Source organism: Haliaeetus albicilla, chromosome 26 (genome assembly GCF_947461875.1).
Source record: "Haliaeetus albicilla chromosome 26, bHalAlb1.1, whole genome shotgun sequence".
NCBI classification, from domain to species: Eukaryota; Metazoa; Chordata; class Aves; order Accipitriformes; family Accipitridae; genus Haliaeetus; species Haliaeetus albicilla.
The window spans coordinates 6282986-6310716 of NC_091508.1; the positions used below are offsets into that span (position 1 = coordinate 6282986).

The 27731-nt window shown below is 55.5% G+C and overlaps 1 protein-coding gene across 1 annotated transcript; it reads right to left on the bottom strand.

Moving 5' to 3' along the window:
• Positions 1 to 3038: 3038 nt before the first annotated feature.
• SLC6A17 (solute carrier family 6 member 17) lies at positions 3039 to 26641 on the bottom strand. The gene is made up of 12 exons (XM_069772107.1): positions 26257 to 26641; positions 17967 to 18374; positions 14234 to 14391; positions 13826 to 13952; positions 13003 to 13184; positions 11797 to 11907; positions 10574 to 10815; positions 9678 to 9870; positions 9114 to 9306; positions 8763 to 8922; positions 8036 to 8198; positions 3039 to 7595 (listed from the first exon to the last, which is right to left on the bottom strand). Exons 2-12 carry the CDS (start codon positions 18250 to 18252, stop codon positions 7227 to 7229), a joined length of 2184 nt encoding a protein of 727 aa, XP_069628208.1. The 5' UTR covers positions 18253 to 18374; positions 26257 to 26641; the 3' UTR covers positions 3039 to 7226.
• Positions 26642 to 27731: the final 1090 nt, after the last annotated feature.

Here is a 27731-nt window from a genome sequence, read left to right on the forward strand (position 1 = left end):
AGATCTCAAGGAAGATCAGCTCCAACCTGGAAAGCCACAGCCCTTGGGTGGGTGCTGAGGACACGGTAAGGGGTCTCTGGGTCCCCCCCACTGGTCTCTATGCTGTCTCTCCCCCTGACCCAGCACGGTGCCCTGAGCCCTGCCCGTGGCCCGGCACATCAGACATGTCCCCAGTTTGGCACACCAAGACCAGCACAATTGGATACTGGGAGGGCTGCGTGGCCTAAAGGAGATGTTGGGAACATGCTGGGATCACACAATGTCTCTGTCCATGGCGGGACGGAGGAGGAAGGTGGACTGCAGCTCACTTCAGGGAGAGACGATCCTGCTTTGAGGTAGAGATCGACAAACCAACCTCTCCAGGTCCTTCCAGCCCAGGATTCTGTTAATAAAAAGATACGCTGACCTCAGCAACCCCTAGATGCTCCAAACAAGGTCTCTGCCCTCTTCCCTTTATGCTTTCGGTGGGACAGGTCCGTCTCCAGTCTGTGGGTGGTGGCACCCGCAGCACGGCAGGGTGCCGATGCTGCAGAGCAGTTCCCCAAGGCACAAGCTCCAAGCAACCTCTCAGGACGCTCTTGGAGGTGGGTCTTCCCAAAGAAGCTGTCGCAAGCCATGGGCAAGGTTCATCTCTGCCGTCCACCTCTGCTGGGTGAATTTTTCAACTAAAATTGCTCAGTGCCAGCTAAACACGGATATTTGGTCCGCGCAGTTTTGCACGGACAGAGTTGGCAGCCCCTTCCCTCCACGACCTCTGCCTGGAAGGGGAGCTAGCTCATCCCAACCCTCCCCCGTGTAGGGCCTGCACCCCAAATTTTTCCCGAGGCGGCGAGTGGCAGAGTCCCGGTGCTGCTGTCACACAGTGCCATCTTGTGGGTCCTGCAACACAGGCTGGAGCCAAGGCAAGACAAAAAAAAAAAAAACCAAAACAGGCAGCGGAGGATGTCTGAGTCCAGCGGCGAATCTGGCTCCATCCACGGCATCGCTGATGCAATTTTATTCCATAAAAGCAATTTGGGAGCAAGAGGAGGCTGGGCTGCAGTGGGGACGGTGGTGGTGATCATCTGCCTTCGGAATGACCAGGAGCGGTTCATGAGCTGCTGCTGTGCCTCGGTTTCCCTGTCTTTAAGAGTCGGGATAACTGTCCCTGGTTTTCTTTCCGAGGTGCTCAGGGAACCACAGCAAGATGTTGCTATTAGACGCTCCACTGTGTGTCTGTACCCACCCTGTGCCCATACCCTAGTCCAGAGCTGTTTTGAGATGAGACTCCCAAAAACAACCCCCTGATGCGGCGGCACCAGCCTTCACCTCCCACCAGGCTCTGAAGGCTCCCTGCCTCGCTGTCACAGGAAATTCAATTACGTTTTTTTTAAGCACGTATTTGGCTTAAATTTTATATGTGGGCCTGTTTCTCTGTGTCTTTTTTCTAGCCCCACAAGGGCCAGAATCACCCTTTTCAGTTTGTTTCATTCATCTGTTTTGCAGGGAGCCCCTGGCACTGGGACCTACGTGTTTCTGACCCCTCCAGACCCACTCTCAGCCCCCGCCAGTCCGCAGGGCAGGTGAAACCAAATCCTGTCCCACTCACCCTCCTGGCCTGGGGCTTTTCCACGGTAGCAGCTCACTCAGACCCAGGAGACAGCTGCAATCCCAAAGATGCAGCAGAGCTGCTGTTTGGGGTTTTTGCAGGGTTTGCTTTTGCAGGCAGAGAGGAAAGAGGAATAAAACAAAACGAGGCCTCTCCGCACTGGGGACGAGCCGGCACGGCAGCAGCCTGCCGGTGCCTTGTCCTCAGACACAGTCCCGTGGTGGGGACATGTGTACCCTCCCTGGGTCTGGCATCTAAGCCTCTTCCCAAGCCCAGAGCCACCCAGTGCACACAGCAGTGGGAGCACAGGGGTGGGCTGAGGCTGGCCGGCTCAGCACAGCAGTGAGCACCACATGTGGGTACCACAGAGCCCTAGGTATCACCCTGAGTCAGGCTCGATGGGTGCTGCATCTGTAATCCTGTGTCCCCTCTGTGCCACTTCACTGGGGATGAGGAGGAGCTGGGACCATCTCCGTCCCTGCTCCCACAGATCGGGGCTGTGCTGGCGTCCGAGCTGCCCTACACGTCCTCTTGCCCTGGTCATCGCCCCCGGGGGATGTTTTCCCCCAGAGCCAGGTCCTGGACAGCCTCTGGGCAAAGATAACCCGTGTGCCACCTCCTGCAGTGCTGCTCCTCCAGCCCCTGTTGCAGACACTTGCCCCAGTCCTACACCAACATCTCTAGATGATGCAGAGGTGCTCAGAAAACCTGCCCTGCTCCTATACAGCTGCCACCGTAGAGGTGGGGGGACAAGTTCAGTTCACAGCCACGGCGGTACGCTGATGGCGTCCCCAGGGCTGGTGGATCTCACCTGGTCCCATCCATGCTGTTTTCTTCCCCCCTTCCTCATGCTCCCTGGGCCTGAATCAGCCCTGGAGAAGCCAAAGGAGCTACAAAAGATGGGAGGGAAGGGAAGGGGCAGTACCACTCCCCACCAAGCCTGTTACTAAGCTAATATCCAGCAGCTGAAGTCATCTGGGGCTGCTGGAAATCGCTGGTCCTTCTCCAGGTAGGGTCTCCAGACTCCCACTACCCCCCTCAGGATAAGCCACCAGCAATGTTAGCAGGGCATTGTGCAAAGGAGGAGATGCTGTGTCTTACCGGTCCATATGCCCCATAAAGCCAGTGTGTACTGGATGAACTGGTCCAGGATGGAAGATCACCTCCACGATGCTCCTGAAGAACCCGCAGGCAGCCATGCCCTGAGCGAGCCCCTCGCAGGGGCTGATGCTGGATGGAGAAAGGGAATCAGAGGATCAGGGGAGACAAAAGGATGATAGCAGGGACGGGACGGGACGGGACAGGGAAGGACAGAGACATCGATGCCTGTGGGTGCTGACAGCCCCAATGCCTATTGCTTTAGCTCTCTGCAACCCCCAACCTCAGAGAGACCCCAAAGCCCACCCCAAGAAAGGAAACAGAGGCAGAGAAGAGACTTGGTGAGAAGAGATTTGGTAAGAAGAGACTTTTAATCGGACTCCATTACAGCTGTTACAGGATTTCTCTCGACTGCCGAGGAGTCCGGCCGGCACAGCACGCGTGGTAAATACACCGGCTACGAGGATACATGGGACGAGTTACTACGAGATCTGTGCTTTTACCTGTACAGGAGGGTTTCGCCAGCATTGTGCTTGCCCGCAGGGGAAGCAGCCACATCCCGTGTGCTGCCATGGCTCTGCCCGGGCTGTGCCGTGTGTGTGTGTCCCAGCCACCAAGGCCACCCAGCTCTGTTCCCCACTCCTGCCAGTGAGACCCAGGCTCAGGGAAGGATGGGGGACAGGAGGAAGGCAGTGGGAGTTGCTCCAGGGAGGTGCTGGGGTTTAACGTGACCTGCTGGGGTCTGGGTAGGGGCCAGGAGGTGACGCAGGGGCTCTTTGGGAGGGATTGAGGGGAAGGGGCCAAGGGACACCCGGGGACGGTGCAAATCAGCAGTGTACAGCTGGCTCCAGCCATCCCCTCTGCTTTGCACCAGGATCAAGGGCAGATCCAGCCCTCAACCCACAGCACTGGCCACAGAACCCGATGCTCATGGACGGAATGTCCCAGCTCCAGCCCTACGGGGACCACGTGCACCCTTGGACCTGCAGCACCGCCGTCACAGGGCGGGCACCCTCCTGCAAAGCTCCTTTCTGCCCTCAGCACCAGCCATCCCCTCACCAGACCCATTTAAGCCCTCCCCAGCTCTGTCCCCAGAGAGGGGACAGGGTTTTGGCCCCTCCTGATCTACTCAGCACCTCCTTGTCCCCCAGCCAGGGACACCATCCTGCTCCAAGCAGCAGGATCCAGGCTGGGAACCGAGTGGGGAGCTGATGTGGGGGGACAGGAATATTGGCAGCAGTTCCCCCCTCCTTCTCCCAGCGCCTGGAGGAAAACTGAAAAGTGCCTGTGCTCACAACTAGCAGCTATTCCCTGTGCCTCTGTGGAGAAAAAGAGGGAAAAAAAGTGATTTCTAGGGCTAAAAGCCAGTGGGGGTTGGCCTGATCTGCAGCCCGGGACCCCAAGAAGGTGTGTGGAGGGAAAGCCTGCCCCGGCAAGTGGGAGAAACCCCCAACGCAGGCTCCAAAAGTGACCGAGTACAGCGAGAAGTGAATCCTAAACAAAACACATCCGCGCACACATACACGCACATACCCCCACGCACGGCATCTACGGACGAACACACGCACGCTCACACGGCGACGACACGGATCACTTAAAATTTAACACACACACCCCCCCCAACACCCTGTGTCTAACACCGAGCAAATGCCACAAAGAAATACAGTATTTCCACAGATAAAAATAAAGGTGTCATCCCTCCTCCTCCTCCTCCTCTTTGCTGGATCCCCAGGACAGCTGGACCCCCTGGGGCTGGGGGGAGACAGGGGGATGGCCACCCACCGCACACAAGAAATAAAAAGGTAAAAATATGTCCCAATATACAGTGAGAATTGATCTGTACAGCACTGGGAATGAAAATAGGTCACGGGCCACTTTGGAATACGTTTTGTCATTTAACAGCATTTACAGTGACATTTACAGAATAAATATACAATAGAAATAGAGAATCTCTACGTTATTATTCCATCTCCTCTCTCTGTATATATTTTATATATATATAATATAGCTTTTTTGTTACCTTCTTATTGACTTTGCCTCCTATTGATGCTGCAAGAAGAGGGGAGGAAAGCGAATGCCTCCCTGGCTGGTTTGGGAATGGTGATGGGAGAGACGGAGGGCCGGAGCCTTCCCCCCAGGGTTCGAGGAGCATCATGCCACGGGAGCGGATGGGACTAAGCACTTTGGCTATGGGAGGTTTCCTGCTCCATTAACTCCATGGGAGCTATGGCGGGAATCCGGCCCCCAGACCCAGGGGCGTTGGGACGGTGATGTTGGGCAACGATTTGGCTCATCCTCTGTTTTGCTGGTTGGGTGGAGGAAACTGGGGACAGAGGGAGAAATAAGAGGTGGGAGGGAACATCTTGCCTAAGGATGGGGAAATGCCATGGGGTTTGTGCTTCTCCCATTCAGGGACGATGCCATGGGGCTATTTCTGTGTGGCTCGGCACAGGCAGGGGAAGGAGAAAGACAGCAGAGGTGATGGTGAAGGGGGGATTGCCGGAGGAGAAACAAGACCATGGCTGATCCTGACCACACAGGGCTGGTGCTTCTCAGAGCTATCAAACACTGAGCTGCTTTGGTTCAGTCCATGCCTCTGTTTTCCCCCTGGAAAAATGGTTAGTGAAAGGCCTGAGGAATTGTCCAGGAAGAGCATCCAGGTCACCAGCCAAGCCCATGGAGAAGGACTGTAAATAAAGGATCACTACCCACAAGAGAAATGTCATCGTGGGAGACCTCCTGGCCCCAGAGGTGCCAAGAGAAGTCAAGGATGTGGCGAATGGACCAGGTACTTTCTGCCTTCGCCTCCCAGCCAAAAGAATCCAGGTGAAAGAAAACCCATTGACAGGAGAGCGGAGGAGAGAAGGGCTCGTGTGCAAGCATCCACAAACTTGGCCTTCAGACTGGCTTGAAATACCATCATGCATGATCCAAGCCCAGCGGAACCAAGGATGAGGAGCTCCCTCAGCTTTTGGAGGCCATAGCAATGTGCTGAGAGGGAGAGAGGGTGCAAGTGGGCTGCTGCTCCCCTGTCCCCATGGGGAAAGGAGGAAGATGCCACATAATACTGGTACCCTTGACAGAAATGCTTGGCTACATGTAGGATTCAAGGAAACAACCCTCAGTCCCAGCAGGAGAGACTCAGAGCTGGGAGATCCCAACCTTTACTGACAGCCTGAAGAGAAACAACATAAGGTCGCATCAGTCTGGTCCCCAGATAACACGGATGGGCACGAGAGAGGCCCCTGGGCTCTACCAATGGCTCACCAGCCTGGAACAAGGGCTAGCGGGGACACTGGAACCAGGTACTGACTCCCAGTGACTGCTGCTCAGCAGACGCCTGCTGTCCCCAAGAGCTGGTTACCCCCATCCGAAGGCTGCTGAGCCCCTGTGGAGCTGCAACAGGAGGCAAAGCAGACCCCCTGGCTCAAAGCTATGAGAAATGAGGACGCATGTCCAGAGATAATCACTGTCCAGCTCACCTCAGCTGGTGGGTGCAAGGGAGGTAAGTCGGGGGTGGTTTCCTGAGAGCTAAACCAGGACTGCGGTAGGACTGGATGCCCCACAGCTTCTCTGCTTGTCCCTCTGGGACATCTAAAGAGAGCAGCAAGAGGAGACGATTACCATGCCAGGGATTTTGGTTCAGCAGAGCATCCCACATGTCAGGAGTAATTCCAGGAGAGCACTCCTGACCCCCATCACGGTAACCCTATCCAGACCCCACACAGGCTCACACATCCAGATCACCCTCACTTCAGAGGTCCTTCTGCCACTCAGCATGATAACTGCCTAACCACGGAGCATGCCGACCACTTCATCCCATGGGCGCGACATCTCCGTGTCTCCAAACAACCCACAGACGCTGTCCCCATGCTAGCAGTAACAAAACAGATGCCAAGGATCCACCATCCACTGTCTCACGCATTGCAATGCCTCAGCCAGCCCCGCACTGCTCCCTGCCAACCCTGGTCAAAATTTGGGGGTTATTTGGGTGTGTCCACAGCTATAAAAACCTACAGGAGATACAACAACGACGACGATGGTGACAACAGCAGCACCTTTTTGTGCTATGAACATCAATGGTTAATTGTGCTCGTTGGAATAAGGCCATGACTCCTCCCGGCTAAAGGACAACAGACTGGGAGGGAAGAGCGCTGGGTTACAGGTGGAAGCGTGGCTGGCTTTCCACCTGATACCAGGTCCTTTTTCCAACCATCAGCTGCTTAGAAAAGAGAGATTCTTTGCTTCAGATTTGAGCTGTGCGAGAACAACTCTCGGAAAGATATAGCAGCTTCCTCCTCCCTTCCCCGAAGGCAACCCCGGGGGATCCTGCCTTTCAGCCGAGGGTTGTCAGAGGAGTCCTGCCCCTCCTGCAATCCCTTCTTCCCGATGTCATCTTAGAAATGGCTGCTTTTGGTTACGATTTTAAGAGGGGTTTCTTCTTCATCTTCCTTATTAATTAATTTTCCTGTTGCCTGGACAGCCAGGATCCACTCCCCAGTGACCTCCTCTCCCGGTGGGGGTGGTCGGCAGGCAACCATCACAGTTCGGATTCAGGGGTGCTGGCCAGTAGGTACCCACTCCCATATCGTCCGTTGGGGGCACTGCTCATTTCCATGGGGGAGTTGCTCCCGGGACCCAGGTAGGAACGGTGTGTGGGCATGGGGGACGGGGTCTCGCTGGGTACTTTGCTCAGGATGAAGCGGGTCTCATCGTTGTCTTCCAAATTGGAGATGTCCTTCATCATCCGGCCCTTCTTATAGGTGACAGAGAGGGCGTTGGAGCCATCCGACACGAGATGGAACTGCCGGAGGATGAAGACCAGAGGCAGAGGGAGGGATGCCAGGATGATCAGAGAGATGAGGATAGCCATGGCCCAGGTTGGGTAGAAAAGGAACTTTTCTGCAGCCTGGAAGAGACAGATATTAGTGTCAAGGGGCTGTTACAGCAAAGGTGATGCACACCAGGTACGTCTGCGAAGTGCCAGGTAATTCCTGCTGCCTCCTGCCAGACTTCATCCTCAGGGGCACCACGTGGAGCTATCAGAAGGTGGGTTCAAATCAAGGAAAAGGACATGGTCCAGCACACAGCATGTAGCTGTGGAAGCAAACCAAAATCCAAGCTCAAACTTCAGCCCATGGTCAGAGCTGGCTGGAGACTTCTGGGCAGTGTGGACAAACCTGATTGCTTGCAGAGGATGAGCGGCCACAGGCAGGACGTCTCCCAGCAGGAGAGGGGAGGAGAAACAAGCAGAGCTGTGAAGAGCGGGGTGGTTTGCAGCTCTCAGCTGCCCCCTGCTCAGCCTGGACCTGGGGTGGAGGTGGCTGTGGGGAAGGGAGCTGTGCTCACCTCCTCTCTGATCCATGCACTGTAGCCTGGGGGGCTGACTCCCAGCTGGATGATGCTGGCGGTCATGAGCACGGCCATGCAGATGGGAGACACGTACTTCCAGGTGTAGTAGTAGAATTGATAGGGCCGGAAACCCAGCATTTCTGTCAGCTCCTGCATGAACCTGCCAAGAAGAGATGGAACCATGCCATTCCCCACCTTCAAGTGAGAAACTCTCTCCCCAGGGGCCCCCATTTTAAATTATGCTCAAAGTAGAGCCTGAAGAACCACCCAGCTGATCCAGGCAAGTATCTTAGTGTCCCCTTAAGCCTGTAGGACTGGTTGGGAACCTCCTAAGGAAAAGGCCATTCGAGTGTTAGCCAGAGCCTCCTTTGCTCTGGCCAACTTACGAACAACAAGAACAGGCGCTGGGGGGAATAATGTCCCCTGCCAGAAGGGCCCAGAAACCTGAGACAAAAGCGTAATCAGAAGTGACAGAGCACCACAACCAACAGTAGATACCCGCTAGAAGGACCTGCTCCTGGGGCTGGGTTACACCTAGTATAGGGCAAGAGGATCAAGGTGAACTGAGTTCCTGCCTCTATAAGGTAGCTGTCCCTGGGGCATTTGCTCCATCAGAGCTGGCCTCCTGAGGAAAAAGTCATATGGAAAAGAACTGGAAGGAGGGGTGGGGAGGCTAGCCAGGAGTTACAGCACAGTTATTCTTTTTGTCATACAAACGCCTTACTTCTTGGTGCCATAAATCCAGGCCACAGCGATGTTCTCCAGGATGACCACAACCGTGAGTGGCAGCGTGGCTGAATAATCGTCAAACATGGTGACAAAGTAATTCCCAGAGCGCTGCACAAAGATCAGTCCCACCACGAAGGCGAAGATGCAGGAACCAACTGTGGGGAGCAAACGAGCATGGTCAGCAGAGCACCCCAAGGGCAACTAAGGCCTCCACCACAAGGTCCCTTCCCTGCATTAGCAGGGCCCAGTACACATCCACTATGTCCACATTCTTCTGGAGTGACTCCCCAGGGCAACAGGGACCCTCCACCCCTTCCCCAGGAGGTTGCAGGAGAAAAGACCTCACCTGTGAACACTTCCTTCCGCACCTTGAAGGTGTCGATGATGGGCGTAGTGATCCCTGACATGGTCCCGATCATGCTCCCCAACCCCAGGTTTATCAGCATCAGGAAGAACATGACAGACCAAAATGGTGAGGCTGGGAAGTGGGTCATGGCTTCTGTGAAGGCAATGAAGGCCAGGCCAGTTCCTTGCACCGACTGTTCAGGGGGAGAGAGGACCAAAAGATGAGAAGAAACATGTCAGGGACACAGCCTGCAAGCCCCTGCATGCCTCAGGTCTCTCTCACTGAACCACTCTTCAAGGAAAGAAAAATCCAGTCTGGTACACCAGCCTGGAAGCAGTGATGACCCTGCTAGACTTGCTATGGTGAGACCTTTCCCTCACCCCAGGAAGGACCATTGTGTGCTGGGGAAGACCACAGGGACAGAGAATCCCCATCCCCAGAGGGCCTCTAAAAATAGATTTTCCAGATCCACGTGCCAGGTGTAACACAAGTAGAGCAGCTCCTACCAGGGAGAGGCAATGGGGTAGGTGACCTCCTGGTCCTAGTAGGAGTGCCACCAGGTACCTTGTCGAGTTCATCCTCCAACAGGCAGGCATCCAAGCCCAGTTCTTTGAAGTGCCCCTCTTTCACTGTCATGATCACCCTGTACATCTCATTGTAGTCCTTGGCAGTGAGGTGGGAGAAGTTCACGTGGGGTGGGATGAGGTCATGGCTCAGCACGTTGGTGTTCAGGTAGCCCAAGATCTTCTCAGCATTCCTAAGGGAGAGCAGAGCCTCATCACCCAGAGATGTCCCCTTCCTCCCAGGGTGGAGGAAGGGGCCTGACCATGGAAACCCTTTGCATCAGGCAGGATGAACCTCCCTGGGTCATGTTACCCAGGTCCCAGTCAGAGAACCTCTTTGCAATTTCCTAAGGTGTAAACATTGCGTTAGGCCACATGACAGAGGATGCAAATGGGGGCCCACCAGGGAATGGGCCCTCTGCACCTCCTTCTCAGGCTTACCTCCTGCTCTGGGACTCCACAGTGTGTGGCCAGGATTTTTATGGATGCAGCTCACTGTCTAAAGATAACACTGGGTGCATAAATTCACCTTCCTCCAGCTGCTTCTGGTGTACAGCACAGCAGCTCCCTTAACCTTGCAGACAAGTGGACCCTACGATGAGTAGAAACTGGGGGAAACCCAGGTGATGTGACTAGGCGTGTTGGATTCACCCTCAGTTTGCAGAATAAGTGCTCATCTTAGGGCTGGATTTTAGGTTGGAGGAGCTGAATACCGAACTGCCTCAGCTGCAGTGGGACATCTCTGGAGATCCAGGACTTGACCATCAGGAACTTGGGTCCACCAAAACACGGTATCACCCAGCTCCAGAGCACTTCCTCTGTTGCCTCCAGATCCACCACAACCAGCAGTAGCAAAGACCTGCCCACCCCAAACAGAGAAAAAGCAAACCCTCTTACTCCACCACACATTTCTCATTCATGATGTTGGCCTTGAAGCCCAGGACAGCAAATACAACCAGCGTGGCCAGGACGGATGTGAAGAAGTTGATGAAGGAGACAAGCGTGGCGTCAAAGTGGCAGTTGTTGTCCTGCTTGTTGTAGCTGGAGAAGGCAATGACCCCCCCGAAGCCCAGGCCCAAGGCGAAGAAAACCTGCGTAGCTGCCTCCCGCCACACCTGGGGGTCCAGCATCTTGTCCAGCTTGGAGGGGAGACACAAGAAAAAGTTAGGTGGTGTGGTGGCCCCACAACTCATCACAGTGGAGCCAGAGCTAAATTAAAAGGCTTCTGTACCTACAACCTGGGCTGGTTTTGGAGCAGCCATGGGCATGCTTTGATCTACCACAATCAGGTCTTGCATTACCAAACATTCAGAGGTCCTTTTTCTCTTTCCCACAGAAGGGGAAACTGAGGCATGGAGAAGGGCAGGTCAAGGTGCTCCATGTGCCCCAGATCCCAAGCTGGACGCCCAATCTCCCAGTGCAAAGCCCTACAGCTTCCCAGTGGACCACCCAGCTGCCCTGGGGAGCTGGCATCCCCATCCCCTCACCCATGTGCTGTCCAGCCATGGGTCTCCATCCTCCCCTGGCCATCTCCTGCCTCCAGAGCACCTGGAGCACTTGAAATCAAACACCTCAGCTGGTGGGTTTGTTTGACCTCCCATCCCCCCAACCACATCCCCCTTTCTCCTGCAAGCCAGAGCTGCAGGCTGGAGGCCTCCGAGTGTCATTCATCAAGAGATCATAATTAATATCTCCTAACAGCCTCGCCGGCTGAGCTGATTCATCTACATCTCTGCTTAATTAATTAATTAGCTGGTTAATTAATGGATGCATACCACCAGCAGAGGTTTTGCTGCCAGCCAGCATTTTCCTATGAAGTCTTTAAATATATTGCCTCGGGCACCCCCACCCCCCTACCCTGGTGTCTGGGCACCTAAAGGTGACGGGAATGATGCTAAGGCTCAAAGCAGCTCCAGGGTGGTGAGTATGCGAGGCTTGTGGCTGTCCTGGCCATACCCTGTATTTAAGGTACTGCTGGCACATCCTGATGATATATCAGGAACTCCAAGGTAGTTTGGGGTGGTACTTTGGGTTTTGGGGTGGGGAGCATAAGGGAAAATAGGGTGCGACCTGCCAGGAGGAGAACCTGCTTGGAGTGTGCTGGGCTTGGAGACTCTTACCTTGGGTGTGAACATGTGCATGATCCCATCTACTGCCCCACGCAGCAGAAGTCCCCGCACCAAGAAGCAAACCAGCACCACGTAGGGGAAGAGCGAGCTGAAGTACATCACCTAGAGTAAGAGGGATGCAACGTGGGCACAATCTCATTAACTGCTTGTGAGTTCAGCCACTTCCCCATCCAATCCGAGGATAGCTCAACAGGGGTGAGAAGGGAGGGTTATCCTCCCCAAAATGAGGTCTGCTCTGCAGGCAGGGCAGGGTTTAGCTGTGGGACCTCCTCAGTGCAGGATGTTACAAGTGCTGAAGCTTAGGTGGATTTGCAGAGTGCTTGGACACGCTTAGAGAGAAAATCTGTTGGCGTGGCTGAATGTGAAGATGCCAGTGTTGGCTTACAAAATCCCTGAAACACAAACTGCTGGTCCCCGGGGAACCTGAGGGAAGGACAGCTCTGCACACACACACCCACACCCCCTTTCCCCAGCATCTGCCTAGGGCTGCAGGCAGCCCCAGCTGGTGACTGGCATGGGACACATTTTCAGTGCCCTGATGAGCAGATGCAGATAGGACTTCATCCTGGGCAGGGGAGACCTGCTGCTGTGGTCCTGCTTCGGCAGCTCACTCCCACCCCTCTGCTCTCAGGGCTGTGGGATAGGGGTCTCATTGCCCTCTGCTACCTGCTAATGCACCAGATGTTTTGCAGAGCACATCTGGAGACAGGGATGTTAAAGTGTCCTGGGAGAACATACCCTTCTGCATCTGACCCCACTGCTTACACAGCCTTGCTTGAAATATCAACGGCCTCTGCAAGCTAATGACATCTCTCTCCCAAAGCTTTCTGTTCCTCCCTGCCCAGCTTCTCCTGTGCAGTCCCAGTGTTCCCCCTGTGAAGGAGGACTGAGCACTCACCCCTACACCCTACAAGCATCCATCAGGATGGCATCAGGGGATCGGACAGTTGGCATCCCCCCAAATGCAGGGGCTGAGCAGGCAATTTGGCTAGCCCTGTGCCTGAGCCCTGGGCCATGGCTGCAGGGGTCAGCTGGACTAAACCTCTTCCCTACATCCTCTTTTGATCTTATTCTGGATCCCAGGGGACACAGTATCTTCCAGCCACCCCGGATCAGGGCAGGAGAGCGTGGTTCAGGCAGGGGGTTTCTACCTCAAGGACAGACCCCAGCCAGGCTCAGGTGGCCACCGATACCCACCTTCCCCGAGGACTGGATGCCTTTGATCATGGCCAAGCCAACAAGGCTCCAGGCCACCAGCAGACACAGGGTCATCTTCCAGTTGAGCCCCCCACTCTCTGAGATGGAGTTGGAGATGTCTAGGGTCTCCCGGTACCAGAAGTAGGTGGTGGCCGAGCTCCTTTCGCATTCGGTCTCCACAACTGCAACCGAACAGAGGCAGGAGAGCATGAGGGGGCTGGGGGAGAGTCACCCACCATCTCTTGGGGGATTAACAATGTCAAAGACCTGCCAGAGCCAGCCAGGAAAGGCAGGCATCCCTGGAAACTAAGGGACAGGAGTTAATGGGGCTCATTTTTAGCAGGAAAAAGAAAAGACAGGACATAAAGCCATTGTCAGGTGAAAATAAGACATTAAATACAGGGAGAGACATTTGCATTTGCTATAAAACCTCCCAGAGTGTCCCAAAGAGATGCTCAGATGCCATTAAACACCATTAGCTCCATCAGCATCTCAGCTGGGCACCGAGGGAGCCGCCAGGTGAGCCCTGCCTGGCTCTCGTTGCCTGGCTCTCGTTGCCTCCCTCCATGGTCCTGGGTCAGATCCTGGCCCTGAGCACCAAGGCAGCCTGGAGACCCAAGCTCTGGATCCTCAAACTGGCATCAAATCCCATCAGTGGGGACAGACCCCGAGAGGAGAGCATGGGAGAGACTCATCCAACCCAAGGGAAACATTTCCATATCATCAAGGCAGCTGGACTGGAGAGGACCTGGTGCCCCAGGAGACACCCCAACCTGCAGTGTCCCCAACTGAGCCTCCCCCCATGCCAGCGGCCATCCCTTACCGGCCACCGAGCCATTTTTCACGATGGGGCACTCGCTCCAGGGAAGAGGGTACTGGAAGGACTTAAAGAAGTAAAAGATGCTCCAGCCGATGATGACGTTGTAATAGAGACCAACAAAAAAACAGACCTGGGGGGAGGAAGGAGGACACGGTATTAAATCACAAGGCAGTGACACTGTCCCCAACACACCTTCCGCTGGGTAGGGAGCCGGGGGGAGCAAGGATGCTGAGATCAGGGGATGGGCCTGTTCCCACCTGGCCCTAGACCCAGGGGTGGAGCTGGAAAAACTCCCCTTGACCTCCCAAACTTCCACGCGGGGCCCCTCAACGTTTACTTCCAGGCCATCCCCACCTTTGCAGCTTGCAAAGCCATCCCATGCACCCCGAGGGGACCCACGGGTGCACTCACGAGGCAGCTGGCATAGCCGATGCCCCCCAGGCGAGGACAGATGTAATTCCAGACGCCGATGCTGCCCCGGCGGATCCGCTGCCCCACCGCCAGCTCCAGGAAGAAGAGGGGGAGCCCGATGATGATGAGCAGGACCAGGTATGGGACCAGGTAGGCACCTGGCAGGGGAGAGAAAGCTCATCATGGACCTGTCTCTGCCTGCTCTCATGCAGCCAAGGATGAACGGACAGGGACGGACAGGCAGGGCAGAGCTGGGACAGGCTCTGCCTGGTCCATCAATTCATTTGCAATGGATCTGGGAGTGCAGATTGGTGCTCAGGCAGCAGAGAAGACAGCCGTGGAGAGGAGCAAACCACGCGTGTGTGGAAGGAAAGGGTGCAACATCCCCTGCCAGTGTGGGTACATGTGAGATAGACCCCAACGCACCTAAAGACATGCTGCATCCCTGCAGGCGCATCGCCCCACTCACAAGGAGACACCCCAGTAAGCCAACCCATGGGGACACCCACACATTCCCAGCCATCTCGGACACACAGGCAGGCAGGACATCTCCTGTTCACCCAGGTCCTGCCTGCACACGCATGTCTGAGCACAGCCGAGCCCCCTGCACCAACACGCACCCCCCCACAGACACCCCACGTCGCCGGCAGCAGCGTTCACCACACCACGTGCCACCCGGTGCGGAGCGAGGTCCTCTGGTAGGGGTAGAAACAGCTCAAATTAGAAACCCAGTTAATCTCTGCCTAATTGAGGAGGCCAGAGAGAAATTAGGAGTTCCTGAAGCATAACCAACTGACCGTAAAGGATGCGATGACTCACGCTGCAGCGCCCAGCTGATGAATTACTCCAACCTTCTGCCAGGGGCTGAGGAACGGGCTCCGGAGCATAAGGCTCACTCCCGCCGGGCGGCAGGCGATCCAAAGGCACACGCTGGAGCCTGGTTGCGTTGGGCAAATTCCTGGCTGGATTTATGCCCCGGTGACAGCCACCACCCCCTGGCCCCAGGTGGGACCTGTGGCAGCTGATGCTGCTTCGAGCAGCGGCGCTGCAAAGCAGTTCAGCCTGCAATAGTGTCCTGAGCTGAGCACCCTGGCAGCGGGTTGGGGATTGATGTGTTAGAAATGCAGGTGGGGACATAAATTAAGACGCAAGAGGTCCAGGGTGATTAGGTGGATGAAAGGAGAAGGCAGAGAGCAGGGCAGAGCTGGAGCCCCGTGTAATTTGGGAAGGACCACGAGCATCCCATCTCTGCAACGCCCTCCTGGGCGCCCACATCTCAACCTGTGGATGGACGGAGATGAGACAGATGGACAGATTCAGATGCAGATTTGTCCAATATTGGAGATTTTCTTCCTGTGATCTCTGGAAAGATGGGCACCAGCTCATGCCCCATGCATTGCCATGCTCGGCAGCACCACCATAAAAGTACAGCAGGCAGGGCTGCCAGCCCATGCCGGCTCCTGACACACCGAGTCCTGGAAATTTGGCTCCAGCCCATCTTGCTACCAGCATGCAGCCATTCTCCCCCACAGACGCCTACTTGGGGAGCAGGAGAGAAAGCAGCAGCTGCCACCCCATCCCAGGGCTGCTCAGCGCACCCAGAAGTGGTCTGTCCATCACTCCCCAGCTCCTGCATCCATCTGTCTGGCACCAGCCTCGCAGCCTGGTGGGAATCCCAGCCAGGGGCCAGGAGGTTAAATGCGGTGGGAAGAAAAGGCAGAAAATCAGTGTCTGCCTCATGGGACAGGGGACATGATGCCACTTGGCCAAAAGAAAAAGTGCAGGAAAGCTCAGCAATCTGCTGCTCAAGCCAGTTCCCAGCTCCGTGCCTCAGTTTCCCCATCTGTAAAATAGGGGCAATGGTTGGGGCAGCTTGTAAACCTTTTTTGACACCTGCTGCAGGAAGATGTTCTACAACAGCAAGGAGCTCCTATAGCCAGCTGCTTGTCTCAGTCCCTGCCTGGCTCTGTGCCTGCGTCCTGCCACAGGATGGGGCCGAGTTGCCTCGTTCAAACCCAGCACACCCGTCTCCTCTGCTACAGTGGGTCTCAGGGCTGTTGTAGGTTGAATTTCTCATCCCCACTTCACATCCCATCTAGCCTTTTGTCTAAAAATACTTGCTTAATGCTCTGCACATGCAGACAGCAAATTCAGCCCTGGATTTGCCAGGGAATACACCAGGATGAATCCCAGCCTGGGAACACGAACTGCTCCTCCTGTTACCCAGCACCTGGGACAGCCAAGGGAATGCAAACATACAGGATAGCAGAGACCTCAGCATAAACTGAGACATTTTCATTCATTGAACTAATTACCGTTAGTTATTGACTCTTGTGCCAGTGGGGAAACTGAGGCACAGCTGGGTTAAGTGCTTGCAGAGAAGCGGAATTCTGCATCTCCAGCCTCTGCGTCTGAGCTGGTTCCCAATCTCATTTAATTGGGAAAACCTGCTTGGAAGTCAGAGGCCAGATGCGGAGAGCTGTGTAATGAAGCCAGCAGGGGTGTATCAATCTATCCCAGCCCTGAATTTACCCCAGGCTCTGCCTCCAACCTCCTTCAGGCCATGCATACAACCCTCCCCACTGCATCTGATGCACATGTGCACCGGCACGTGCAACGCAGCTAACGCAGGCGTTCGAGTCCCGCAACGCCTGCAGATGCTCGCTGCAACCCAAGACCACGCTGAGACACCCCACCCCCATCAGCTTTGCTAACGTGGCGGACACACCGTGCAAAGCCGTGCTGTGCCAAAACCGAGCTGAGCCTGGACCCAAACTAGGGCACCGGGAGCTAAGTGTGCCAGCAGCCGGGGAGATGCTGGGATGCACGAGCCGGCCGCAGTGTGCTCCATCCCAGCTGGGAAGGGAAGGCGATGGGGGTGCGAGCAGCCCTGGGGTGGGAAGTGCTGACTGCACAGGTCTTCGTTTGGGGAGAATGACTCATCGTGAAGATGACACCAGAGATGTTTTAATTATTGAGAGCGCTGCACGTTTGCCAGCTCCCAGGCTGGGGGCACGCCGAATGATGCAGCTCCGGGAACAAGGCGAGTGCAAGGGGGGAGAGGGGAAAGTTGGGCTGATCCTGGCTTCCTTCAACGCTGCTCAGCGGGGGCTGTTTCCCATCACTGCAAAGGTCAGTGCTGTGGGGGAGAGGCCTCGAAGGCTGGGTTTGAATTAATGCTGAGCAAACCGCCCTCTCATCAGTGTCATGAAGGGTGTCTGGTCTCAGCACAGCTAGAAGAGACCTGGCCCTCTGGGCTGCTCCTGGAAAATCAAGGAGTGGACTTGGGGTGGGATGGGAGGACAGGCTGGCTGGCAGGAGGATTTGGGAAGGGGCTGGAGCCTACACAACAGGGCTTCGAGACCTAGGGAAAATGGAGGAACTTTCTCTTCTTTTTTCATGCCCTAGTTTCCAAATTGCCCCAACAGGAATTGGGGGGCTGCAGCAAAAAATCCTGGCTCTCAGCCTGGGATTCGCCTTGACTTTGGAGTGGGTGGGTGGACACCCTTTAGGAAGAGGCCGTCCTGGAGGTTCCCACATCTCTGAACTGATGAAGGCACAGTGATGAGCAGCTCCTGACCACCCCTTTCCTCCTTCAGAGCCCAAATAACCCACTTTAAAGCCTAAATAACCCCCATCCTGCCCCAAGATGCACCCCTCGACATGCAGCAAGGCAGGATTGGGCCATACTCCCTCCCCTAAGGGCTGAGCCCATCCCTGCCCCATCTCTCACCTCCTCCATTCTTCTGGCAGAGGTAGGGGAAGCGCCAGACGTTGCCCAGCCCCACGGAGTAGCCGATCTGCGCCAGGATGTACTGCAGCTTGCTGTTCCACGCCGGCCGGTTCTCCGCATCCAGCTCCTCATCTCCATCCTTCTGCTTGTCCCAGGTCTCCCCCGTCACATTGAGGATGCTGCGTTTGTAGTCCACGGGCTCTTCATGAGCCAGCAGGTCAGCCACTGACTCGGTGACATGCTCGCTGCTGTGCTCCCGCTGCGTCACCTTGCTGTTCTTCGGCATCAGGATGGCTCCACGTGGCCCCAGGGGGCGGGATGGGGCGAGGGGAGAAGATGAGCGTCCCGCAGGGAACGGCACCCGTGTGAGCTACAGCTCAGACCTCACCTCCTCTTCATCAGCAGGACCTGGGCAGGGGAAGAGGTCAACAGAGGGTGAGTTGGTTTTGCCTTACCCCCAGCGTGTCCTGGTGCTAGTGGGACCAGCAGCACCAGGGGGAGAAGGGTCTCCACCACCCCATGCCTCGGAGACCTCCTTCTGGACTGAGGAATGCTAAGGGCCCCCTTCTCCATGAGTGATGGACCGGGAGCAACCCCTTGGATCAGCCTTCATGGAGAAGAGCCTCCCGCCACCCACAAGAGGGAATTTCCCTGGGCTGCAGGGGACAGTGACAAGCGATGGAGCCAGTCACATCGCCGTGACACCTCTTTTCCCCTCTAACAACCCTGGGCCAGCAGCTGATCCCCCACGAGGGCTGGCGCCACATCCAGCGCTGGCCGGGGTTCTGCCCTCCCTGCCCCGCTCCCTCCCCTCCTGACCCATCGGCAGAGCCTGGTCTCAGCCCCACAACAGCTTGAAAGCACTCAGGGGACAGTGACAAACGCCCAGGCTATCTCTCCATCCCTGGACATTATCAGGAGCAACTTAAAAGCCTGGAAGCCTGCAGCTAAATCTTCCCAGGCAGCTTTACAACAGATAACGGCTGCAAAACAGCGGCAGCCGAGGCAAAGCCATCAATCATCCCAGTCTCTCCACCTTCCCAGCCTTCATCGCAGGCCAGACTTGGCCAGGGAGAGCCATACCAGTCCCACAGCATCCATGCGGTTACACCAGTTAACACGAGTTTGCCCTCACCGCCTCATTCCCAAAACCAATGGCACCAGATCCCACAGGTGCGGGGCCGGAATAAGCGCAAGCAGGGTAATTTTTGGACCCACGGAGGGAGCGTGGGTGGGAGCATGGGTTTGCCGCCAGCGCAGTGATGAGTGGATGTGTGTGGTGGGTCGTGTTTACAAACAGGCAGCTGTGTGTTTGCACCGGGGACTCCTCCAGCTGCGGGAGCAATCCTGCACAGAGGGATTTCAGGGGGTGCCCACAATCCGGCTCAGCCCTGCAGAGCTCACCCCTGCCTCAAAATGCTTGGGGATATCAGGGAAATCCGCTCTGCTGGGCTGGGGATCCCCAACTGGGAAAGCACCACATCCCTCCTCTCCATACTGGGAGAACTGGGGTCAGACTGGCAGCTCCCACCCCAGCTGGGACCATGGTACTTCACCAGCTGGGGAGAAAACACAGAAACCCCACATCTTGGAAAAATTACTCTCCCAAAGGGCCACACTTGCTTCTTTTCTCTGCCCTCCGTCCCTGCTTTCCAGGGGACACCAGGCTGGTCACTGGCCCCTGGAAGAGCGATGGTGCCGTGCTCAGGGACCCGTCCTACCCCAGCTGGGCTGCAGCATTATCTCACCCTCGCCCTGGGGGCTTTCTCCTTCAGTCCAAAGCTCATACAAGACCCAGTAGCAGCTCACAGGTGACATTGCACAAACAACCCATCAGCGCAGTCCTTGGGACAGCCGACCCTCAGCACGGGCAGCCGGTCTCTGCCGGGATGGATGATGCAGGATGGACCTCCTGGAGAGCCAAAGGAAAACTCTCCCATGATTTTCCAGAGCCATCCCCAGCTCTTCTTTCCTTTGGACAAACATCCATCTTGACCCAATTCAGCTCACAATCCCAAACCCTTTCACAGCAGCAGGTTCAACCCAGGCAGCAAAGCCCATCCCCACCCAGCGCACTGAGGTCCCAACCCGGCACGGGAGGGAAGCAAAGCATTGGCAGCAGGAAACCTCACCTTCCCTCACCCTCACCTTGGTGTTTTTTCACCCCTGAAGAAAGTTCCCCCTTTGCCAGGCCCCGTTCCTATTAGAAAAGCTATTTTCGGCTGTCGGCTGTATCCGTTGCCAGGCAACTGTGTCGGCTCCACATCTTTCCTGGATCCGGCTCCTCTGGAGAAGCCGTTTGAATTATTCTTTCAAGCCTGGCCCAGCAATGTTTAATTTCCTAACGAGGGCTCATTCACGTAAACCGCTTACGGCTGAATCGTGGCAATTACCAGTACATGGCTGCTGGGGGCTGGAGTATCCTCAGCCGGGGTGGGCACAGGCACAGAGGGTGGGGAAGGGCCTCATCCAGCAGCCAGGAAATCACTGGGATTTCCATCGATTTTGAATCAGGTTCTGTTTAGATTAGTGCAGACCTGGTTGCACCCGCGAGTTGTTTGCTGCTCCCTGTCCGCTCAGCAGCCACTTAAGCTCCTTCTGGGCAAGGGTGACTCAGACCTTCAGGAGGACACAGCCCCAGGGGCTAAAGTCTCTCTTTATATTACAGATAGAGCCTAGAAGACCTAAGATCTGCTGGCCAAGCCCCTAGAGCTCAGTGCCCCATGGCAAGGGCACCCAAACTGGTCTCCTGGGACAGCTAAAACCCTTGGACCAAAGCCTGGGAGGTGCCCAGCTCCAGGGAAGGTGGTGTTGAGCCAGGCCAGCACGATGGAGTCAGGACAGACCCCACAGCATCTCTTGCTGGATCTCTGCCTCTCCCCCTCCTCAGTTCAGGTCCCCCCCCCTCCCCAGCATCATCCTTAGGAGCTGAGAGGCAGCAGGACACAGCGGTCCTTGAGGAGCAGGTTTCTTCAAGCACCTCCAAAGCCCCAGAGGCTCTCAGCACCTTGGAGGACACTTGAGACAGCAACATTCCCAAAGGATTTGGGCAGCAAAAGGGGTGCTTGGCTGCTTGGCTGGGGCAAGGGCTCTCTAGGCATTGGGATGAGATGACACTGGAGGATGAGCTGAGGGTGAAGGAGCAGACGTACAAGTCTTCCTCCCATGGGAGATGCACCCCAGTTGAACTAGAACAGGGGAAAACCATGGTAGACATCCACATCTTGATCCTGGCATGGCTCTGTCACTGTGTCCCCATGGCTTGCTTGGGGACATCCTGCTGTCTCCCAAATGGCTCAGCCCCAGCCTGGTGATGGTGGTGTTACCCAGAGGAGGTCCAGGCCTGAAGAAGAGAAGTCCATTCCTGACAGCAATGCCGTGAGCATACCCAAACTTTGCCGTCCACATACCCAACCTTTGCCGTCCACATCCTGCCGGTACCATGAGATGAGCCCAGCCAGAACCAGCACAAAGCCACCGACCCACATGGCACAGGGACCCAATCCAGGGAACAGTGAGGTCGACGGGGCTCTTCCTATTAATTTCCCCAGCATTTTGCATCAGCCCCAAGGTCCGCACCCCTCAAATTGAAAAGCACAGTCCAAATCCATCTGAGAAAGGTATTTGCACTCATTTCTTTGATTGAAAAGGGAATTTAATCAAAAATTCATCTGCCATAAATAATAACAACCCTGTGAGAAAGATGAGGCAGATCAGCTGACAACCAGGAGCTTTCTGGGCTGGAGAGAGATAGAAAACCCTTGCCACTGACAGATGGAGATTCAGCTTGTTTATTTAGCCCTCATGACCTTAATTTTCTTAAATGTGCATTTTTTTCTTTCTCTTTAGAAGACAGATTAGGGTCTTTCAGAGCCCATGGCTTGTAATAACCTCACTTGCGCTGCCGGACCAGGGGTCCCTTTGCACCCACTGCTTTGCCCAGGTAAAACTAGTGCTGAGGCCACCCATGCAGATGCTTGGAGAGGCACCATAGCTTTTCCCACGACAGGACCAGGGAAAGGACCAGTTTGTGCTGGGGTCGGTGCTGGCATCTCTAGACATCACTTGAGAGCAGCCAACAACATCCTGGAGGGTGTTACAAAGGGAGGTGTTGGGGAAAGCATCACTGGGTTGTCCCTGGGGATAACTTGCCTCCTGCATCTCCCACCACTCCATGTCCCTAGGTATCTCCTTGAAGGAGATTCCCACTTTCGTAGTCCCCAGTGGGTGCCTCCACATCCAACCCTTTGCCCCCATGCAAAGCAACCACAATCCCCTGCACCCTGTTCCCACACCAGACTCACTGGCTGAGCCCAGGGCTCCTGCTTGCAAAGTGACAATCCCCATCCATGTCCCCCTTGTCCAGGTGACACACGGGTGGCCTCGACCACTGTACCCCTTTGCACTGACAGCTCAGGAGCCACCGCTGCAGCAGGTCAAAGGCACATGGCAATGGTCTGCCGTGGTACAAGCTGGATTCCCCCCACTCAGGGAAGGGGCAGAGATAGAGAAGCTCCTGCTTTGCTACACCCAGGGGGTTTAATCCCTGCCCAGAGGCTCCCATCAATCCCAGCTGGAGACGGAAACACCCACTGGGGAAAAGCTGCTATTTGGGATGAGTGAAGACCTCTGGGAGCCAAGAGCACTGCATCCTCCAGCCCAGCCCCACCAGCAGCATCATGAATGGTTCAGCAGAGGAGGGATGCTCTGAGCCGTGTGTCCTGCCTCGACCCGTCCTTGCTTTCTCAGGAAGATGGCTAGGGAGCAATAAAGCAGGCTGGAAATGTGTCAGCAAAGCTTTCAGCTAGGCCTGGGAGCACAGAGGCAGGCAGGGAGGAGATGGGGATTTGCAGCAGCCTCTGAGGAGAGCAGCTACCAGCAGCAAAGATGCTCTGGGTCTGAAGGACAGACATTGGAGGAGATTTCTCCTCTCCTGTGTGCAAACTCTACACTTATACCCTGTTTAGGTCCATAAAGGGGAAACCAAGGCAGGAAAAAACACAGCCTGAGATTGGGTGAATTTAAAATTAACATTTAAACCATGGGGACTCTCTGCTGGTCCCTCACTACCCCACCACCTCCCCTCCTTCAGCTGTGAGCCTGCTGTGCTCAGCTTCCAGGCCAATCCCCCCCAGGTCCTAGAGGAGAAGGGAAAGATGCTCCTGGTGAAGCACCAGCTTACTGGGCCTGGGAAGGTCCAGCTTACTCCATCAAGGGCACAGAGGAGCGAGGCAAGAGCAAAGGGACCAAAGACACAGAGGGATTTCAGGAGGTAGAAAGGCCACTCTCAGTTTCAGGCTGGGAGAGTCACGCATCAATATGCAGCTCCCTGTCCTCCCCAACACGCATGGGGCCAGGGAAACCTCACACCCAGGGCCAGGCTGTTTGATGCAGATGGGGAGACTGAAGCAGGGAGGAGAAGGGACGGATCCAAGGTCACCCAGGAAGCCAGAGAGCCTGGGAAGGAGGAACAAGCATCCTTCCCGTCATCCCTCTGTATGCTGCAAAGCCAAGCAGCAAAGGGAAGGAGCCCTGGATGCACATCCCGGCTTTGAGACCAAATCATGAGAAAACCAGCTCCAGGTCCCTACCTGCTGCTCCCCGTGGTCAGGAGTGCCTCTGCGATGGGAGAGGAATTGCCCTCACAGAGCAGGTCCTTCGGGAGGTATCCCACTCTTATGAGCTGCAAGAAACCAAGGGCAGGACCCTCCCAGCAGCATCCAAACTCCGCTTCAAAGCCCCAAGAAAACATTTTTGCCCAACAAAGAAGCACTGCAGCTCTGATGCCCCCAGCCCTGCCCCAGGGACCTTCCTGCAGCCTCTGTCACTCAAACCTGCCTTCTGCGAGCCAAGGCTGGTCCAAGATCCCTCCATCTTAAATCTATTCAGTGCTGGGGCTTGCTCCTCCCTGCTCGTCCTCTCTGGCTCCACAGGGAAGGTTTTTTGCCATCTGGGCTCATTAGGGCTGCTCCCCTTCTTTAAATGATCCCTGTTAATTAGCGCCAGGCTCTCATTGCCCTGCAGAGATGACACAGGGTGACTCAGTCCCACCAGCCGAGCTGCATCCGGGTGTGCTCCCTCCCTTACACCCACATGTGGAGAGGTACAAACTTTGGACAGGGTTGGCGTGAGCAGATGGGAGAGCACAGGGGTGCCCAAGGACAAGGGCACCTGCAAGAAGCTTTACTGGAAACCAGGCTCCCAGCACCAGTGCGGGGTTGAGAGCAGCTCAGTGGCACGCACCTGACATTTCCTCGCCGGAGGTGCTGGAGATGCTCTGCGCCGAGTCCTCGTGCAAACACTCAGGCCCGCTTTAGCATCATGACACAAGAGCAGTTCGCATTCACTGATGAATCAGAGCTGCCTCCGCTTCTGTCTTACACCTACCTAAGTGGCTTTCGCCAGCAAAAGCGCCCAGATGTTATAAATAACTCCCAGCTCCTATAAAGGCAAGCAGAGGTGGGGCTACCCCAGCCACCGACACCTGCTCCACCCCAGAGGTGGGTGAGTTTCCCACCATCCCCAGCTGAGGTTTTTTATGCCCCGTGGCAGGTTGTGACATTACAGCAACTCTTTTCTTCAATAGGTGACAAGAAACCTTCAGAAAGGGCAGTCTGGCTGATGGGTCATGAGACAGACACAACACCACTGGAGGAGGGGAAGCCTTGGCACTTGGGTTTGTCACAGAGTGTATGAGCCCATTGATTCATCGAATTTGGTCGCCTTTCATCTCTCATTTAGCATCATGAAAACATACATCAGCTGCAATAGCGTGACACCGTATCAAAGCCAACCATCATATGTTTCCTTCAGGGCTCTGTTTGATTCACCAGATGATCTTTTTCCAGTTAGATCTCGGTGATCCCACTTAACTCACCCACTCTGGCTGAAGGTTAGTGACTGAACCCAAAATCAGTCCAGGTTTATCCTACAAGGCAGCAAACAGGCAGCATCCAAATCCCTCTGCAAGGTCTGCTTTTCCCTCTTGTAATTCATGAAGCTGCTGCTACATTTGTAAACAAACAAGTCCAAATGCAACCCAGGATGGGGTAAAATCAGAGCCTTTCCTCCCAAGGCAATGGTTTAGTCTGGATATACGTAGGTCAGCATCTGATCTAGGGTAAATTTGATCCTCGTGACTCCAGCTCCGCTCTGGTATAAGTCCAGATTCCCTGCTCTGTGCAAGCCTGAAGTAGCAGTGGAGTCACTCCAGCTTTAAACCAAACCCTTTTATTCCTACTGACTTCAGTGGAGCCGTCTCCAATTTATTCCAGAGAACAGTTCAGACCCACATTTTATTTCCCTTCCAAGCAGCTGAGCTGCAGTCAAGCCACCATCCAGGTTCCTTGACCTAGTCCCGACACCTCTAGAGAGAGATTCGCAAGAAACTCTACGCCCTGCCGAGAATAGCTCAGCTGCCGTGGCATTTGGGGTTTTTTCCTACCAAGACCAGAAATAGTTGCATCAGCTCCTGATGGATTCAAACCTCAGGTGCCTCAGACACAAGGCATGATCCAAGAAGCAGAAGGATTTCACCTTCTGGGTGCTTTACAAAGAACTGGGACCAGATTTCTCAGCTGGTCTAAGCCCCACATCCCTGGAGCGATGCAAATCTGCACCTGGCCAAGATGCCAGCCCAAAACATGCACCTTTGGGCACATCCAGCATTGCAATAAATGCACAGAAGGGAATAAGGACTCCCCACACCCAATACTGAGAATTGCACAAAACCAGGACCCCAAGCCCCATTTTTTCTGCCTCAAAACCAGCCATCCACATTCAGGGAGCAGCATAAAAATAAAAGAAGGGAAAATAAACCCCCAACACTTCAGGGGCCAGTAACAAAATATTCATTGCAGCTGAATGCTTTCTCCTCTCCCAGTGTTATTGTCAAGGTCAACCTGGAAGCTGCATTTCTACCCACCCTCAAGCAGTAGCTCAGAGGGGATGAGCCCCCCACCAACCCGAGCCGAGCAGCCGGTGCCACCCCCCCCCCCCCCCCGGCGGCTACCCCCAGCCTCTCCGGGGTGGCTTAAGCCATTTGCTGTCTCTAAACGTCCCCCCCACAGCCCTCGATGCCACCACCCTTAGTGCCATGCCTGATGCCTCCAGACTTAGGTGTCCACCCCTCCATCACGCCCTCCCCGCCAGCCTAGCCCTGAGCACCTTCCCCCCAAAAAGGCCCCGACAGCAGCCGTGGGGAAGGGGCAAACCGAGCAGGCAGCACCCGGTGAGGTGGGAAGACCCCCGGGAGCGGGACCCCGGGGGAAGCGAAGGCAGCAGCCCTTACCTGGGCGCGGCGGCGGCGGCTGCTTCTGCCCGGCGGCTCCCGGGAAGGCTGAAACTGACGCGGTCGCGGGAGAAATTGACCAGATCCCGGGAGAAATTGACCAGATCCTGAAGGAGACGGACCGAATTCCCGGCAGAAACTGACCAGGTTTTCCCCCTGCCCCGGGGCCGGGAGGCGAAAGGAACGAGACCGGGAGGCGGCGGCGGGGCCGGTGCTCCGGTTAGCGGTGCTGGACGGAACCGGGCAGCCTCCGCACCCCGCGGCGGAGAAGCTGCGCGGGTACCGGTGGCTGCGGGTACCGGTGGCTGCGCGCCGGGCGGCCGCTTTCCTTCCTTCCTTTCCTTTCCTCCCTCCTCCTCCTCCTCCTCTCCCCGCCACCCCTCGGCGGATGCGCGCTGGGCTCGGCCCGGCCCCGCTCTCCTTCGCCGGAGGGGAGGTAACTCCGCTCGGCTCCAAAAAAAAAAAAAAAAAAAAAAAAATTGAAAAAATAAAAAAATAATAATAATAATGGACACGCAGCCCCTGACGCAGGCTTGAGTCACCAGGGCTGTGTGTCAAAGCTGGGGTGCCGGGCCACCCCCCCCTCACCTCTCCGAAGGGGGCTCTTGCATTAAAAATAAAAAATAATAATATTACTAAAAAAAAATAGCAGTGAGTGCTGGCAAAAGGGCTGGGTTCAGCTTTGCTCGCCCTGGTGCTGTGGGGAAAGGCAAAAGCTCCTTTATAATGGCCCCCCCGGCCAAAAAGAGCAGCCCCAGAGGTGCCCTCCTGGCCACTGCTGTGGCTCTGCCCTGGAGAAGGGGAGTGCTTTGGGAAGGGTGGGGGAGAAGGAGATCTGGTCACCCCTTTCCTCCAAGGATAACTTGAGAGGAGTCGCTTTGTCTCAGACCACACAGGGAAAAAGGGAGACAGGAGGAGTGGTCAGGACCAACATTCTGCTCCCCATAACTCAGGTGCAGATCTGGAGCCCACCCTTTGAAGGCAGTGGTGCTCAGGCTTGGCCTAAAACCCAGTGACACTCAGGGACCCCAGACCCAACACAGGGCTCAGAGGACATCGCATCTCCAGCCACACCAGTTCCCTCTCATGACAAAGGTGAGCCCAGGAGCAGCACAGGCTGGAGCGAGGCTGAGCTAGGGGTGTAAGCCAGCTTTGGAGGATGAGGTATTTGCATTTATTAACCTACCTTTAATGCTGATGGTGAAATTCTGCAGGCAAAAGGGTCCCACTCCCCATCCAAACAGGACACAGTGGGATAGATAGCAACACCAGGTATTTTATCAGAAGGAAGGCAGAAATACACATGCACAAACAGCTCTTCAGGGTAAGCAAACCCCAAACCCAGCTTCTTATACAGGCTTGATTTGTCACAGCCACTTAGGCTGCTTTGATGCAGTAACTGTGGTGTGGCTAGCAGAGAGTCCAGGCACACCTGTAGACATCAGCCCTCCCCTTTTATTCACTGCTGCCCTCAG